General features: G+C 40.8%; 1 protein-coding gene across 1 annotated transcript in view; it reads right to left on the bottom strand.

Annotated features, from left to right (window-relative positions):
• SYNE2 (spectrin repeat containing nuclear envelope protein 2) overlaps positions 1-15505 on the bottom strand; it is a 283558-nt gene that overhangs the window by 236560 nt on the left and 31493 nt on the right. The window contains exons 6-9 of the mRNA XM_042989863.1: positions 14083-14264; positions 9612-9808; positions 4932-5032; positions 2222-2323 (exon numbers count right to left, since the gene is read on the bottom strand). Coding sequence (XP_042845797.1) covers positions 2222-2323; positions 4932-5032; positions 9612-9808; positions 14083-14264 — 582 coding nt within the window. The remainder of the gene's footprint in view (positions 1-2221; positions 2324-4931; positions 5033-9611; positions 9809-14082; positions 14265-15505) is intronic.

Raw genomic sequence — 15505 nt, 5'->3', positions numbered from 1 at the left:
CTCTACACTGATGTGGTACCTTTCTTCAGTGCACCCCGATCACTTGAATGCCCTCATGGTAACACAGGTCACAGCTTGTGTCTCGTCAGCACTGTTGGATTTCTAAGGGAATGGAGCGGCAAGGTCACCCAGCTCTAGAGGACAAATCATGACGCCACACGGAAAATGGGAGTTTCTCTGTCCTCCCTGGATATGTGTTCACAACAAAATAAGAATGAGTAGAAGTGAGAACTATCCAGCAGCGGTCATCACGGACAAACGTGTCTATGATTAACTGTGCTCGAGCTGTTGCTTCCCAAGTTGTTTTTTACAGACTTGAGAAAATATTTTGTCCCTCGAAAATTTAATAAATTAAGCTTTTCTTGGCTCATATTAGTGTGAAGTTCGTGTTTAAGAGTCACCAATTCCATAAATATTATTTCAGCCCTTATTCATAATAATTGGCAGATTTTATCTTATTTTATTTTATTTCATTTCATTTCGGCTAAAGATTTATGAGCTGGGGTGTCCAGCTGGCTCAGTCGATAGAGCAAGTGACTCTTGATCTCGGGGTCGTGCGTTCAAGCCCCATGGTGGACGTAGAGCTTATCTTAAAAAGTAAATAAATAAATAGAATTTGGGGAAAGATTAAGTTTTATGAGCAAACCAAGGGATAATTACTGTAATTCTTTCTCACCCCTAATAACTCCCTAAGGCCTTTTATTCAAGAAAGCGGAATCCGTGGTGCCTTACTCAATCAAAGAGGTAGGTGAGAGTAAAGCACTTCCGGGGACTCTGGGCCTCTTGTCAATAAAAAACATATCAGGCCAAAGATGGAAGCAGCACAAAAACCTGGACCTGTACGGTCCAGATGGAAGGAAGACGAGAACGTCCCATCCCTTTCTTCCCTGATGCCTCTAAACCAAAAAGGATGCTGTTGCCAGTAAGCCACACAATCTGCTGAATATTGGTGTCGGACAGGCTGGATTCATCCAACTCGCCTGCTCAGCCTGCAGGTGCTAAGTGCGGAGCAAGCACATGACCGTACCCCTACTCTATTCCCGGTGGAAATCCGATGGGGAGCAGAGCTGCAGGGACCGTGGGTTCTGAGGAACAGGGCTGAAAAATCCTCATCTCGGCTCCTGTTAGGCTCCTTCAAGATGGTACAAGTTCTCCTGGTCACCCAGGAGGAACCCCACGAAATAGAGAGCTGGGTCTTCGAGGCTAGACTTCGAACCCGCCTCTCCCTGGCAGTAGCTGTGTAACCTCAGGCGTCGTGGAATAACACCACCACGTTCAGCAAGATGCTGTGATGGGTAAAATGCTCGTCAGCAAGGTGCCTGGTACACTGCAGATATTCAAATGTGGTGACAGTCATAGTTGTCGTTCTTCCCCAAAGGGCGCCTCGGTTGAGGCCCTACACTTGGGGGTTATAACTTGGGGTTGGCTTCATTTTTTACTTCCTGATCTTTTTTTTTCCATTCCATATAACCTAGTTCTGCTCTAGACTGGGGACTGGAAAACTTTTACTGTAAGAGGCAAGATAGTAAATGCCTAGGCTTGAGGGCCATACGGTCTCTATTGCCACTATTTGAGTCTGGCGTTGCAGTGCAAAGGCAGCCACAGACCATACCTTCATGGGCATGGCTGTGTTCCAGGAGTACCTAATTTACCAAATTGGTGGGGCCCACAGACCAGTTTGCCACGCCCTGCTATACAATCTTACTATTCAAGGTACCTTAAGGACCAAGTATTAGCAACACCTGGAAGCTTGCTGGAAATGCAGAATCTCAGGCCCCTCCCCAGGTCTACTGAATTAGAATCTGCATCTTAGGGGCACCTGGGTGGCTCAGTCAGTTAAGCACCTTCTTCTCGGTTCAGGTCACGATCTCACGATTCGTGAGATTGAGAACCACGTTGGGCTCTGTGCTAACAGCGCACAGACTGCTTGGGATTCTCTCCCTCTATCTCTCTGCCCCTCCCCTGCTCATGCTCTCCCTCTCTCTCTCTCTCAAAGTAAATAAGTAAACTTAAAAAAAAAAAATCCGCATTTTAACAAGATTCCCCAGGGAGTTCACGTGCACATTAAAACTTGAGAAGCACTGTCCTAGAACGTGATGCTAAAACTTGAAGTTAGTTTAGCATTTACATAATTAACTCTGCAAGACTTTTTTTCCCCAAAACATCCTACTCTTCCCTAAGAGTAAGCTGCAAACAAATTGCTGTTTAAAGTCATACTTACATCATACTTTTTAGAGCAGGTCTCATTTTCTGAATCCGTTAGCAATTTCTGTAGTTTTTTCTCTTGTAGAGTTAACCAGACCACAGCATCTTTCACCTTTCCCTATAATTCACACACACATTTAACACTCTATCCTAAATAGGCTTGGAGATTTTCCTTTTTAACAGTAAAATTAGCAACCTCAAATGTCAGTGAAATAATGCAAGCATTACACACCAATGACTCCTTGTGCCGAAGAGGAAGTCTGCTTTTTCACCTAACACCTTGAATTTTAAAATGGATTGAAACTAGCACCTGAACATAATGTGCTAAAGAAACAGGGCATGCAAGCCCCTGATTTTTTTTTTTGGCTTAGCCACTCCCATTATTCCGCAATTCTGAAGAACATTATTCTAAACTACTTACCCATAGTAAGCATTTCAGAATACTGCTTTCCGATACATCTAAATAGGGTTAATAAAGAGATGCTGACACCCAAATACACGGACATCAAAAATATCTTAGGCAGGGGCACCTGGGTGGCTCAGTCGATTTGAGCATCAGACGTCAGCTCAGGTCATCATCTCACAGTTTATGGGTTTGAGCCCCATGTCGGGCTCTGTGCCGACAGTTCAGAGCCTGCAGCATGCTTCGGATTCTGTGTCTCCCTCTTTCTCTCTCCCTCTCCCCCTCCCCGACTCACGCTTTGTCTCGCTCTCTCTCTCTCTCTCAAATATAAACATTAAAAAAAAAATTTTAAATATCTTAAGCATTTTAAAGACCCTAAAAATAACTACTAAAGGTTTTGGTTCTATCATACGGATGTGAATAACAATTCTTTTTTCCTAGATTCTTGCCTGCTTACATTCGAAAGTTAATTTCACTGCCAGAGGATAAAGCAAAAGACATTACATCTTATTTTCATTTCCTTTAAACTTCATTTACTTTTTCTCTATTAAGTAGGCGTGTTTTCTATATATTTTTGCATCTGATTTCATGGACAGTTTAATTTTTCATTTTATTTTTTAATAAGAAAATTACTTAGAAAAGAGTAGCTCCTCAGCAGGTCAGGAATAAGTGAACTGAACTATAGGCCTCAGTCTCAGCTTGAGTCTCTGTTCCAGAGTCAGCAACAATCTAGCACAGCGCCTCAAACATAACGGTTGGAAAAACCTAGGCCCAAGTTTGTCACATACAATGTGATAATATGACCGCTTGTAAACATGTCTGAGGAAGCAGTCTAAATAAATATTAAAATAATATTTGAGGGCGCCTGGGTGGCTCAGTCGGTTAAGCATCTGACTTCGCTCGGGTCGTGATCTCACGGTTCGTGAGTTAGAGCCCTGCATCGGGCTCTACGCTGACAGCTCAGAGCCGGGAACCTAGTTCTGATTCTGTGTCTCCTTCTCTCTCTGCCCCTCACCTGCTCACACTCTGTTTCTGTCTCTCTCTCTCTCTCAAAAATAAATAAACATTTAAAAAATTAAAAATAATAATATTCAAAAAGTTTACTAAATTCACAGCACTCATTTATCTTCACAGCAGCAGAGAATAATTGTTTATTTTCATTTCCGCTCAGTGATTTTTATGAAATTTCCACCCACAATATTTCGTGTACCTGACTGAAAGTCAAAGGAAAAAATTGAATAATCAAATGGCAAACTGATAGTGATTCAAGAGTACCTCAACAAACAAAGATCAAGAGTAGGACACATTGCTTCCATTTTTATAAATTATATGATCCCAGGGGTGCCTGGGTGACTCAGTCAGTTAAGCATCTGACTCTGGATCTTGGCTCAGGCCTTGATCTCACAGTTCATGAGTTCGAGTCCCGTCTTGGGTTCTGTGCTAACGGCACGGAGCCTGTTTGGGATTCTCTCTCTCCCCCTCCCACAATCTCCTGCTGTCTCTCAAAATAAATAAATAAACATAAACAAACAAACAAATAAATAATATGATCCCAGGTATATGTAGCTAAAATTAGATTGTGGTGATAGTTGCATAAGTAAGTAAATATGCCAAAAACCACTGAATTGTAAACATTAATTTTTTGTAATGTTTACTTATTTTTGAGAGAGAGAGAGATACAGACAGGCAGAGCACGAGAAGGGGAGAGGCAGAGAGAGGAGACACAGAATCTGAAGCAGGCTCCAGGCTCGACGCGGGGCTCGAACTCATGAGCTGTGAGATCATGACCTGGGCGGAAGTCAGATGTTTACCTGCCTGAGCCACCCAGGCAACCCTGAATTGTAAACTTTAAATGGTTTATTTTATGATATGTGGATTAAATCTTTAAAAAGCTGTGAAAATCAAAATAGACAAAAATGAGGCAGGTCTAGAACTTTTCAAGTTCCAGTGCTAAACGTAATTTGTCCTATACGGCATCTATGTAAAAGTTGTTTTTGATAAGTCAGCAAAGTTTAATAAATTACCACTTTTAACTTAAAAATGAAAAAAAAAACAGGTGAAACAAATCTACAGTGAAAGAAACTGGAACACTGGTTGCCTGGGGTGCGGAGTACAGACAGGAAAGAGGAACACTGGAACATTCTGGATAAGAGAAACGCGTTACATCATGATTGTTATATGGGTTACCTGGGTGTATGCATTTGTCAAAATTCATAGAACTGCACATTTCAACTCTAGGTGCAAATTATACCTCAATTTTTAGAATGAAGCCATTGGTAGCATACAACAAAAATGAGCTTGAGACATACTTATGAGGACATACCTGAGCTTCAGCTCCAGTCCCAGATGCATCCTTCGAATACCGTAGAAATTGTGCCACATAAGTCATGATTGACTTTTCATCAGGATTAACAACGTCCACATCTGCAAGATGTGCCACAGGATCAATTAGCTATAGATGTGATTTCCTACAATTACTACCCAAGAACAGGCCATGCCATGAGATAGCCTTGGAATAAACCAAAGCAGCTAACCAGCCGTGCAAATCTCTGTGGTCAGTCGCCCTTGCTCCAAGGCTGTGCGTTGGCTAAGAGCTTAGATCCAGAGTCAGAGCTGAGTTGAACCCTGGCAGTAGTAAATGCACAGCCTCAATTTCCACTACGCCTGTTGTAGGCAGAAGAGCGTAAGTAGAGAGGGAGAGTGGAACAGAGAAAATACAGCTTTTCAGAGACATGGTATGGAAACTCCTCCAGGAGTGTAGAGTGTAGGAACGTACAGCAACTAGAACCCATTCCTGTCACACCAGTCTCAGGAGTGCACAGTAGAGCATTTCCAAAAGCATAGGTTCTATGGAAGACTTATTCAAGACATCCACAAGATTTTATTTGTTCATTTGTGGAACAAATGTAATTACTCAGAGCCTTCTGTGGGCCAGTCTTTGTACTGCATTAACAAAGTCCGTGGTGAAAAAACATGGAAAATGCTGAATTTAAACAAAGTTAAAATATTATAAATTCCATAAGCGCAGACCTTCTCCAGACATAAAACAAATTAGATAGATCACAAAATCCAAAGGGATCACAATATGTTACAGACAAAATGAACACATCATTTTGGGCTATCTTTTGATATGTTGCCAAAACAACTACGAAGATATTGAAAAGGAAATCATTTGTGTTTACTTATTTTTAATTTCTTTAATGTTTGTTTATTTTTGAGAGAGAGAGAGAGCAAGAGTGGGGGAGGGCAGAGAAAGAGGAAGACACAGAATCCAAAGCAGGCTCCAGGCTCTGAGCTGTCAGCACAGAGCCCAACACGGAGCTCGAACCCACAAAACGTGAGATCATGACTTGAGCTGAAGTTGGATGCTTAACCGACTGAGCCACCCAGGCGCTCCTTTTGTGATTATTAATTCAGTTAAAATAAACTCATCAAATATTTATAGAGAGTCAACAAATGCAGGTCACAAGCAAGATATGTAAGGCTCATTCTTGCCCTCAATTCATTCAACAAGTGGATGCAAGACACTTAAGTAAATGCTAGATGCCTGAGGACATTATCTGCCCCTCAAGGAGCTTACTGTTAGGAAAAAAACAAACAACAAAGAAATATAACACACTATGCATGCTTCAGCAAATGTGTTTACTGGACCCAATGACTATTCTAAGTAGGCTGAGGGAGAACATGAATCTAATCTATATCCAAATTAAAAGATTCAACACAGTAGACATATAAAAAGGTATCGATAAAAAGTTAGGGGTGGAGTTTCAATAAAGGAAGGATCCCTAAGAGCAGAGTTATTCTTTTACTGAAAAAAAGTGTAAGTAAAAAAAGGTAAAAGTACATCAAGAGATACATAAAATAATTATACTGGCTTAACTAGATGTTTCTTTTCAAAAACTTTATTGCATGAAAAAATTAAAAATAAATAAAAGCTTTATTGTATATGAAGTCATGCACAGTGATTAAATGTTTTAATAAAATTGTCAAAAGATAATTCTCTTATTCAAATATGACAACAGCATTTAGTTTGCATAAATAATGACGTATTTCACATTTTGAGCTATTGTTTAAGCTATTTAAAGTGAATTATGGGCAACCATTTATACAGTGGAAATTTGGCTTTTTTATACTGTCACATTATTTGCTGAATTACTTTTACATACTAAAAGAGAAAAAATATTTTACACTGATATTTAGAGAATCACAACATGAAAGGAGTATTAAAAAAACAAATAGTAATCAGACAAGGGGATAAAACAAAACATGAGGAAACACAAAGAAAAGAAAAAAGATAATGAAAAGCCAAAAAGGAAAGAGAAAAGACAAAGAATGGGAGAAAAGGAAGAAAGAAAGAAAAGGGAGGCGAGAACAAATAAGGAAGGGAGAGTTAACAAGAAGAATTATCAACAAGCAACAGAAACCAGAGCAATGACAAACCTAATATACAAAAACATGAAACCATTAGGCTAACTCTCAACTTAGAAATACCACCTAATTCAACTGAGGTCCAAGAAGGCTAAAACCTGGTAGCAACACGCATAGCTAGTGCCCCGATCTTAGCTTCTAATCCCATTCTCCAGTAAAAGAAACCGGTACTCCCTGGGGAGATGGTTGATCCCACTGGGGTAGGAAACATCCAAGATGAGCCTGGAGCATCTTGCAGCACCAGGAAATAAGGATGTGCTCAAAAGCAAACAAGGAAACGCCACATCGAGGGCAGTATGTCAAAGGGGCAAAGGAGCTAGCTAAAAGAGCTCCTAATGGCTGAATCTTTGAGTTAAAAAAAAATGTTTTTTTAATTTGAGCAGTTAAATACACAAAACAGTATTAGGTTACAACCCAAAGTAGAAAATGAAATGTCCATAAGCCCATATTGATATAAATAAATGGTTGGAGGGGCGCCTGGGGGGCTCAGCCGGTTAAGTGTCCAACTTCGGCTCAGGTCGTGATCTCACGGCTGGTGGGTTCGAGCCCCGCATCAGGTTCTGTGCTGACGGCTCAGAGCCTGGAGCCTGCTTCAGATTCTGTGTCTCCCTCTCTCTCGCTCTCTCTGCCCCTCCCCCTCCTAAGTGTCGGCTACACATACCGACTTCCCAAAGAGTACAACACACGAAGAGGGAAACAAAAAAAAAATCGCTTCACAGGGAAGCAACCTGGCAAACACTACCTCAGCCAGGTAATTTTTTTTAATTAAAAAAAATTAAATTATATACATGAACAATCAAATAAAACATATTAAAACAAATGTAATAAACACTCAAAACTCACCACTTCCCAACTATTTTACCACATTTTACTACTACCGGTGCTCTTGAGGTTACTTACCTCTGTTGCACCTGTAAGATAGAAAACTACATAAAAAAAAAAAAAAACAAAAACAAAGAAAGAAAACTACATAATGGTGCGTTAGGGTTGCACATCTTTTCCCTACTCCGTGTTCAGTGACTTCACACCGGAATCGGCCGTGGTGGCAATGTTCAAACCACACACAACCACAAAAATCAGCAAATGAGGGCTTGATTTCTTGTATATTGATTACAAAGAAAGGGATGGAGAAAATGTTAATAACGCACGTTAAGCTTAAAAGTACGTCCTGTCTAGGGGCACCTGGGTGGCTCAGTCGGTTAAGCATCGGACTCTTGATCTGGGCTCAGGTCATGATCCCACCGTTCGTGAGATAGAGCCCCAAGTCGGGCTCTGCATTGACAGTGTGGAACTTGCTTCGGATTCTCTCTCTCTCTCTCCCTTTCTCTCTGCCTCTACCCCGCTTGTGTGCTCTCTCTCCCTCTCTCACAATAAGTAAACTCTGAAAGACAAAAAAAAAAAAAAGCATGTCCTATCTAGAGCTGCGAAGTTGCACAAAAAATTGAGGAAATATTCTTCCGATATTAGATTCAGCAAAAAAAGTCATTCACATGTTGAAGAACAAGTCAAGTTCCAACAAACATCTTTATTGTCGTACTTACTCATGAACGTAAAGACAATTATTTGCTAACATTCATGTCAGGACTTCACATGTCCAGCAACCGCAACCATAAGTTGGCTGCAGGTGGATAGAAGCGTTTGGTGAAAATCAACAAAAACATCTGGGGCTATATGGAATTCATAATAAATGTATCACATATTTTCTTATCATTTGTAAACTGTGTGCTACGTGTGCCTTATATTAGTAATATTTGAGATAGACGTGTGTACGTATCCACACACACTCAGGCACACACACGCATTGCTCTGGAGACCCAGTCACACATTACCTACACACCCGGGTTGTACAGCTGAGACTAGAATGTGTACTTCTTAATTTGTCGGTGCATTGTAATCTTCGCGAATCCTACACACCCCTTTTATGAGCTTACTGGGATTTTTAATAAGCGTTGGTACATTAAGAAACAATACAACCCACAGCAAAGCGCTTTTCCAAAGAATTAAATCATCTTAATCTTAATTTTGTGAAGTTAACATAATCATCTCTTTGAACAAAACCCGTATTTAGGATTTTGCTGTGGTCGTTAACCATACCACACAATGTGTCGAGCATAATCACGGCAAAGCCTAGCCAGCCACAGAGGGCGAAACAAACAAACAAACAAACAAACAAACAAGAGTTTCTGTCCTCAAAGAAGTTCAGCTTTACCTAGGGGGAAAGAGTGGAGAGGGGAAATACGTTAACCCAAAGAACAGTCTTACCAGGGAGCTTTTAGAACAGAATAACAGAATCAAGGGAACACAATGTAGAACACAATGAAAGAAAACTAAGACAAAGACTCAAATTATTTCCAATAATAGCATTGCTTGCTTTCAGCTGTCTTGTCATCCTGGCAATTACTGAAGTTAATGAATTGGTAGGAATTCTTAGTGTCATGAAATTTAATAAAGAGTTTAAGTTATTAAACCCTCCGGGGCGATAATACCGTTATGTTTATTTATGTAGAGGTACTGTTTACATTTCCCAGCCAACTTCACACTGGACAGTGTTTTAAAAAGAAAGAAGCTTCTTTACCTTCTGGTTCTAGCAACTTGGGGATTTTAAATTCCCGTTCGGCAATTCCAAAGGCCTCTTTCAGATTGTCTTTGTTGGATCTATGCTTCACTGTCTTCATGTCAATTAGGTCTGGTCGCAAGGCATGAATGACAGCCAAAAAAGCCATCCCATTTCTCCAGCTTGACTTAAAATCTGTCACACTGACAGACTCGCACCTATCACAAAAGGACAAAAACATGATAAATACTATTTAAAAGAATACGTCAAAGCACATCCACCATATTCAATAGTAATGAAAACAGATTTCAGGGAATCAAATACATCACATATTCTAGGAAAATATTTTATTTTAATCTTGTGGTCATATTAAAGTGAAATGCCAGCTTTGATGAGGCTCCTGGTACCGCAGAACATCGGTGCTCAAAGTGTGGCCCTTGGACCAGCAACATCAGCGTCACCTGGGCTGCAAGTGCTAGAAATACAAATTCTCAGTCGGACGCAACCCCAAACCTACTGCATTAAACTCCGCAGGTAGATCTGAAATCTGTGTCTCCAAAAGCCCTCCAAGCGACAACAGCCACGCAAGTTTAATGCTCTTCATTCAGGAATCTGTTGGCTCGGCACTGGCTTTAGACTTCTACGTGTAATTAAGTTCCTTTCACTAGCGGAAACAATTTCTTTCTCGTTAGAACAAATTATATGATACATTGTGCCACTTTAATGGTCAGTAGCTTATCACTCCTCTGCTTAAAACTAGTCATCACAGATGAATGGATGAACAGACTGTGATGTATTGATATAGTGGAATATTATTCGGCCCTAAAAAAGAAAGACGTTCTGACCCATCTTACAACATGGAAGAACCTTGACGGTATTATGCAGAGTATAAGAAACCGGTCACCAAAGAGCAAATCCTGTATGATTCCATTCATGTAAGGCACCTTGAGTAATGAAATTCATAGATAAAGAAAAGTAGACCACTGGCTACGGGAGGAAAGGCTGGGAGAGAGTTTTAGTTTCATAAGATGAGAAAAGTTCTGGAGATGGATAGTGGTGATGGTTACATCACAGTATGAATGTACTTAATGCCACCGAACTGGACATTTAAAAATGTTAAAATGGTAAATTTTATGTTCTATATGTTTTACTACAATAAAAAAATTTTTTTTCAAAAACAAAAACCCTGTCGGGGCCCTTGGGTGGCTCAGTCGGTTAAGTAGCCAACTCTTGATTTCAGCTCGGGTTGTGATCTCACCATCAGGAGATTCAGCCCTGAGTTGGGCATGCTTAAAATTCTCTCTCTCTCTCCCCCTCCCTCTCTGCTCCTCTCCCACCTATGCTCTCTCTCTCTCTCTCTCTCTGTCTCTCTCTCTCACAAACAAAACCCTGCCATAGCTTATCGGAATAACATCTCTCAGTCTGGCCCACGAGGCCTAACATAGTTTGTCCCCTGCCTACAACTTCCACCCTTGTATCTCCCTCTCTTACAATGTTGTAGCCACTCTGGCTTCATTCCTTTCTCAACACCGTGCTCTTTTTTAAGTTTTATTTTAGAGAGAGAGTGCAAGTGGGGGTGAGGAAGAGAGGGAGAGGGGAAGAGAGAAAGACAGAGAGAAAGAGAGAAAGAGAGAAAGAGAGAAAGAGAGAAAGAGAGAGAGAGAGAAAGAGAGAAAGAGAGAGAGAGAGAGAGAGAGAGAGAGTGAGAGTGAGAGAGAGTATAAAGCAGGCTCTATGCTCAGCACAGAGCCCAACACGGGACTCACGGGACTCGATCCCACAACCTTGGGGTCATGACCTGAGCCAAAACCAAGAGTGGGATGCTCAACCGACTGCGCCACCCAGGCACCCCTACGCTCCTTTTAATCCCTCTGCACGGATGCTCTTTCTCCCAGATCTTCATACACCTGAAGCCTTCTCCTTCAGTCCTCACTCAAAGGTCTCTTTCTCAGAAAGGTGCTCCATGGTCGCCTCAGATAAAAGCCACCCTCCCACCTTTGACATTCTCAATCATCGTAAGTCCTTCCTGACTTTACTGCCAACTGTAGTTATGACATTGATCCATCTGCTGTGGGCCAAGCCCCTGGAAAGTAAGGGCCTTGTCCTCCTTGTCTCCTACAGTAGGCTCATCCCCAAATGGTATCTGGCATATAAATGTGCTTAATATATATATATATTTCAAATCATTCCATCAATCACAACTCTGCATTTGACAAGGGATCAGTGAAGATGTTTTTTTTTTTAATTTTTTTTTTAACGTTTTATTTATTTTTGAGACAGGGAGAGACAGAGCATGAACAGGGGAGGGTCAGAGAGAGGGAGACGCAGAATCTGAAACAGGCTCCAGGCTCTGAGCTGTCAGCACAGAGCCCAACGCGGGGCTCGAACTCACGGACCGTGAGATCATGACCTGAGCCGAAGTCGGCCACTTAACCGACTGAGCCACCCAGGCGCCCCCAGTGAAGATGTTTTAAGAGCACAGTTGCCTATGTGGGAAATAATCCAGGACAACTGTATTTTCCTTTAATATGTCATAAAAAATATGAGGAAATTCAATGGACCCATTTAAGGTATCAATCAAATGAGAAAAACCGCTCGAGAAATAGTCAACCTCAGACGACCTGGGCTTTCCTGAACCTCTTAGGAAAAAACGCCTAAACTATGACTGTGATAAAACTACATGGTATTCGGTGATTTTTGTCTTGCTTAACAAATCTTTATGTGGTCCACACTTTGTTCAGAAACTGTTCTAAATACTTAAAAAATAATTTCTATAATACACCTAATAACGCTATGAAGTGTTAGTATTGTCCACAGTTTTATGACTGAGGAAACTCCAACGCAAAGAGATTCAGTAGCTGAAGTCACCAGTTAGAAACTGCTCGGAGCCACGACTCGAACGCAGGCTCCGGGCTTCAGAACACTAAGCACAACTGGCTAAAGGGATGGCTGGGGCCGAGGGCAGGGCAGAGCGGGGATCAGAACCGGCTAAGTGCTGACTGGCAGGCGCTGCCCTCAATAAAGCCCCAGGCTGTGAGATGGGCTCTGCACTGACAAGTGGACACCAATCCCACAGAGAACAAGCTGCTGCCAGGTGTTAGAGAGGGCGGGTTAGGGCTCCAGAGTGACTGGCAGGACCTCAGCTCATTTAGAAGTTGCAAACCGGGTCCCCGCTTCATCTCCTTCAGAAACGTGAGAATACGACACATTTCTTACAACATAGTCTCCCCATAGTCTGGATCTCGGATGAGTTCCAGGGACACATAGAATATCGAAGCAAGCCCCCTAAAAATGTCACCAATGAGGGCCCAAACTAGAATAAACTCCTGATGAGTTACTTCAGAAGGATTCACTACTTCTTGACAAGTTTAGCACAGCTCATAGTTGGAAAGTAGGGAAAGACATGGAGAAAAGGTAAACTGTGGCAAAACATTTGGACTTCCAAGTGGTTTGAAATTTATTTACAGATAAATGAAACAAGTCTGAATATGATTTGATAATGCTCTTCACACATTATTTTCAATTAAAAAATATAGAATTATTATTATTATTTATTTTGGATTCTTTTGGATTAAAAAATATAGAAAATGGAAATAAAACCATCTCTAGAAGATTCAAGAAAAAGTCCATTTGCTGTATGTAAAACCTTGTAAGATCTGTATGTCTTTTTGTCCTTCACGAAATACAGAGGATGCATGACAACTAAAGAAAGGCCGGAGGCAGAAGTTAACATCCTAGCCTACTACTGGGAAGAAGCTACTCAGAAGCCCACCATTTGTGAGCTCTTAGCTACACAGTTATGCCTCTATTTATGCAGACCATGCTGCGATGGGAGAAGAAAGGCCATTTGAACTCTACAGCTCATCTCACGGGGAGTTCTGCATCCTAACTCCTTATTTTTCCTAAATCCCATCCCAGCAAGTGTTTAAAATGAAAAAGTAAATGTCTGCCAAGAGCAAACCTTTTTCTTTGTAAAACAGAATTCTGGACACTAACTTCCTATCATCATCCCCACTTAAAAAAAAAAAAAACAAAAAAAAACCTCCTATTTTCTGGCTTCTGTTCCTTGACTGAGCTACAAATTTCTAAACAATGGGGACTGTGGTGTTTTAATGTAGTCCTATGCAGTTCCAAGGGATAATTTTATGTGTTGATTCCTTATTCCTTCATTTGTTCATTTATTCATTCAATACACATTTATGGAGCGCCTACCAGGAACTTACATTGTGCTAGCTTCTGGGGATACACAGTCAAGAAAAATGTAGTCCTGACTTTTAAAAAGCTCCTAGTGTGGCTGATTTGGACGAACGTCTGCATTTGGAAGATTCACTCCAAAAGAAAGGATAGTAAACATTTTCCTTTTAGGAGAGGGAAGTGTTCCGACGTATGTTATATACCCAGTCAGCCTTATTTTCAGACCTGGAGTCGGTAAGGTTGTGTTAGCGGGTAAAGTCACCCTGTGTGTCTCCCGTGGTCAGAGCAAACTACTTACGGGGCACATTGCTCCTGAGCCCACAAGAGAAGAGCCTTCTTTGCAGACATCTGCCATCTTTCTTGGGCTTTGGAGCATTTCTTGGCTGGAGGACTTGAGGTAGGAGATGAGTCAGCCACACTCACACTGTCCAAGGAAGGTTGATTGTAATTGCAAGAAAGAGTCCGGGCAAGCTCTTCGATCTAAGGAACACATAATAATAGTCGACACATACAAATCATAAGTTAAAAGCATTGAGGCTAAACCTTCAGCCAAAACAAGACCTGAAAAGAATCAGGTAGCAGTGAGAGCCTACTCATGGTGGAAAAAGCACTGGACAAATCCTTGAATAACAGCATTTGGAATCTCGGGCTACACTTAGGCTTTCTTTCAGTGGACTTGGGTTGCTCCTGCCCTTCCTTGTTCAGGCATTTCGTTCCACCGAGGGCAAGTCTCTATTCATCCCAACATGCTTACAGAGCACTTCTCGGGTGCTCAACACCTGTTACTCTCAACTGAATTGACCTAAGCTGAGATCCTACTCTAGAGTGTCTTCCAAGAGACTGGGCACCAAGAGTTAGAACGCATCCTTGATTACAAACCAATAGGAAACAAAAACACATACAGAACAAAATAGTCAAATATATGAGTCCCAAAAAAGAAAAAAAAATTGCCATCAAATATGTAAAAAATCACCTCGCTAGTCATGTAAGAAAGCAAAATGTATACAGCAAGAGGGACAGTTCCTTCATTTATAACACAGGCAAAAAATTTTAAAAGATAACATTTAGTGATGTTATCATCTAGTGAGAATGTGAGAAACTGGATTTTTCCATGTTGCTGGTAAACACAAAAATTCGTCCCGATTTTTTTGGAGGCGGTAAGATAACACCTATGGAAAACTTTAAAAGACAAACTTACACACATAGCAACATGTATTATTGAGAGAAGTGCACTTCTCTTAATAATTAATAGATTCTCCAGACAACCAGTAACAGTAGACGTGACCAACACAATTAATAAACCTGATCTGACTGGCATACTCCATTGTACCTCAAATGGCAGAATCAACATTCTTTTCAAATCCATATAAAATATTTACTAAAATTGAGCCATAAAACAAGTTTCAGCAGTTTTGAAGAACTGAAACCATTCAGATGGTATTCTCTGACCACACTGAAATTAAGCTAGAAATCAGTAACAAAGGTATAACAAACAAAATCCCCAACTATTTGGATATTCAGCGATAGAATGTTAGAGAACCCATAGGTCAAATAAGAAATCATAGTGAACATGAAATATTTTGGACAGAGCAATAATAAAAATACTGGATTCATAGATTAAACAATGCAAATTTTACCAATGCCAACTTTTTCCAACTTATACATTCAACGCAATCCTCATTAAAATTCCAACAGATTGTATGTAAATGAACAGGTTATTT

This window comes from Panthera tigris, chromosome B3 (assembly GCF_018350195.1).
Source record: "Panthera tigris isolate Pti1 chromosome B3, P.tigris_Pti1_mat1.1, whole genome shotgun sequence".
Taxonomy (NCBI): Eukaryota; Metazoa; Chordata; class Mammalia; order Carnivora; family Felidae; genus Panthera; species Panthera tigris.
This window is presented reverse-complemented; position numbering and strand designations above follow the sequence as displayed.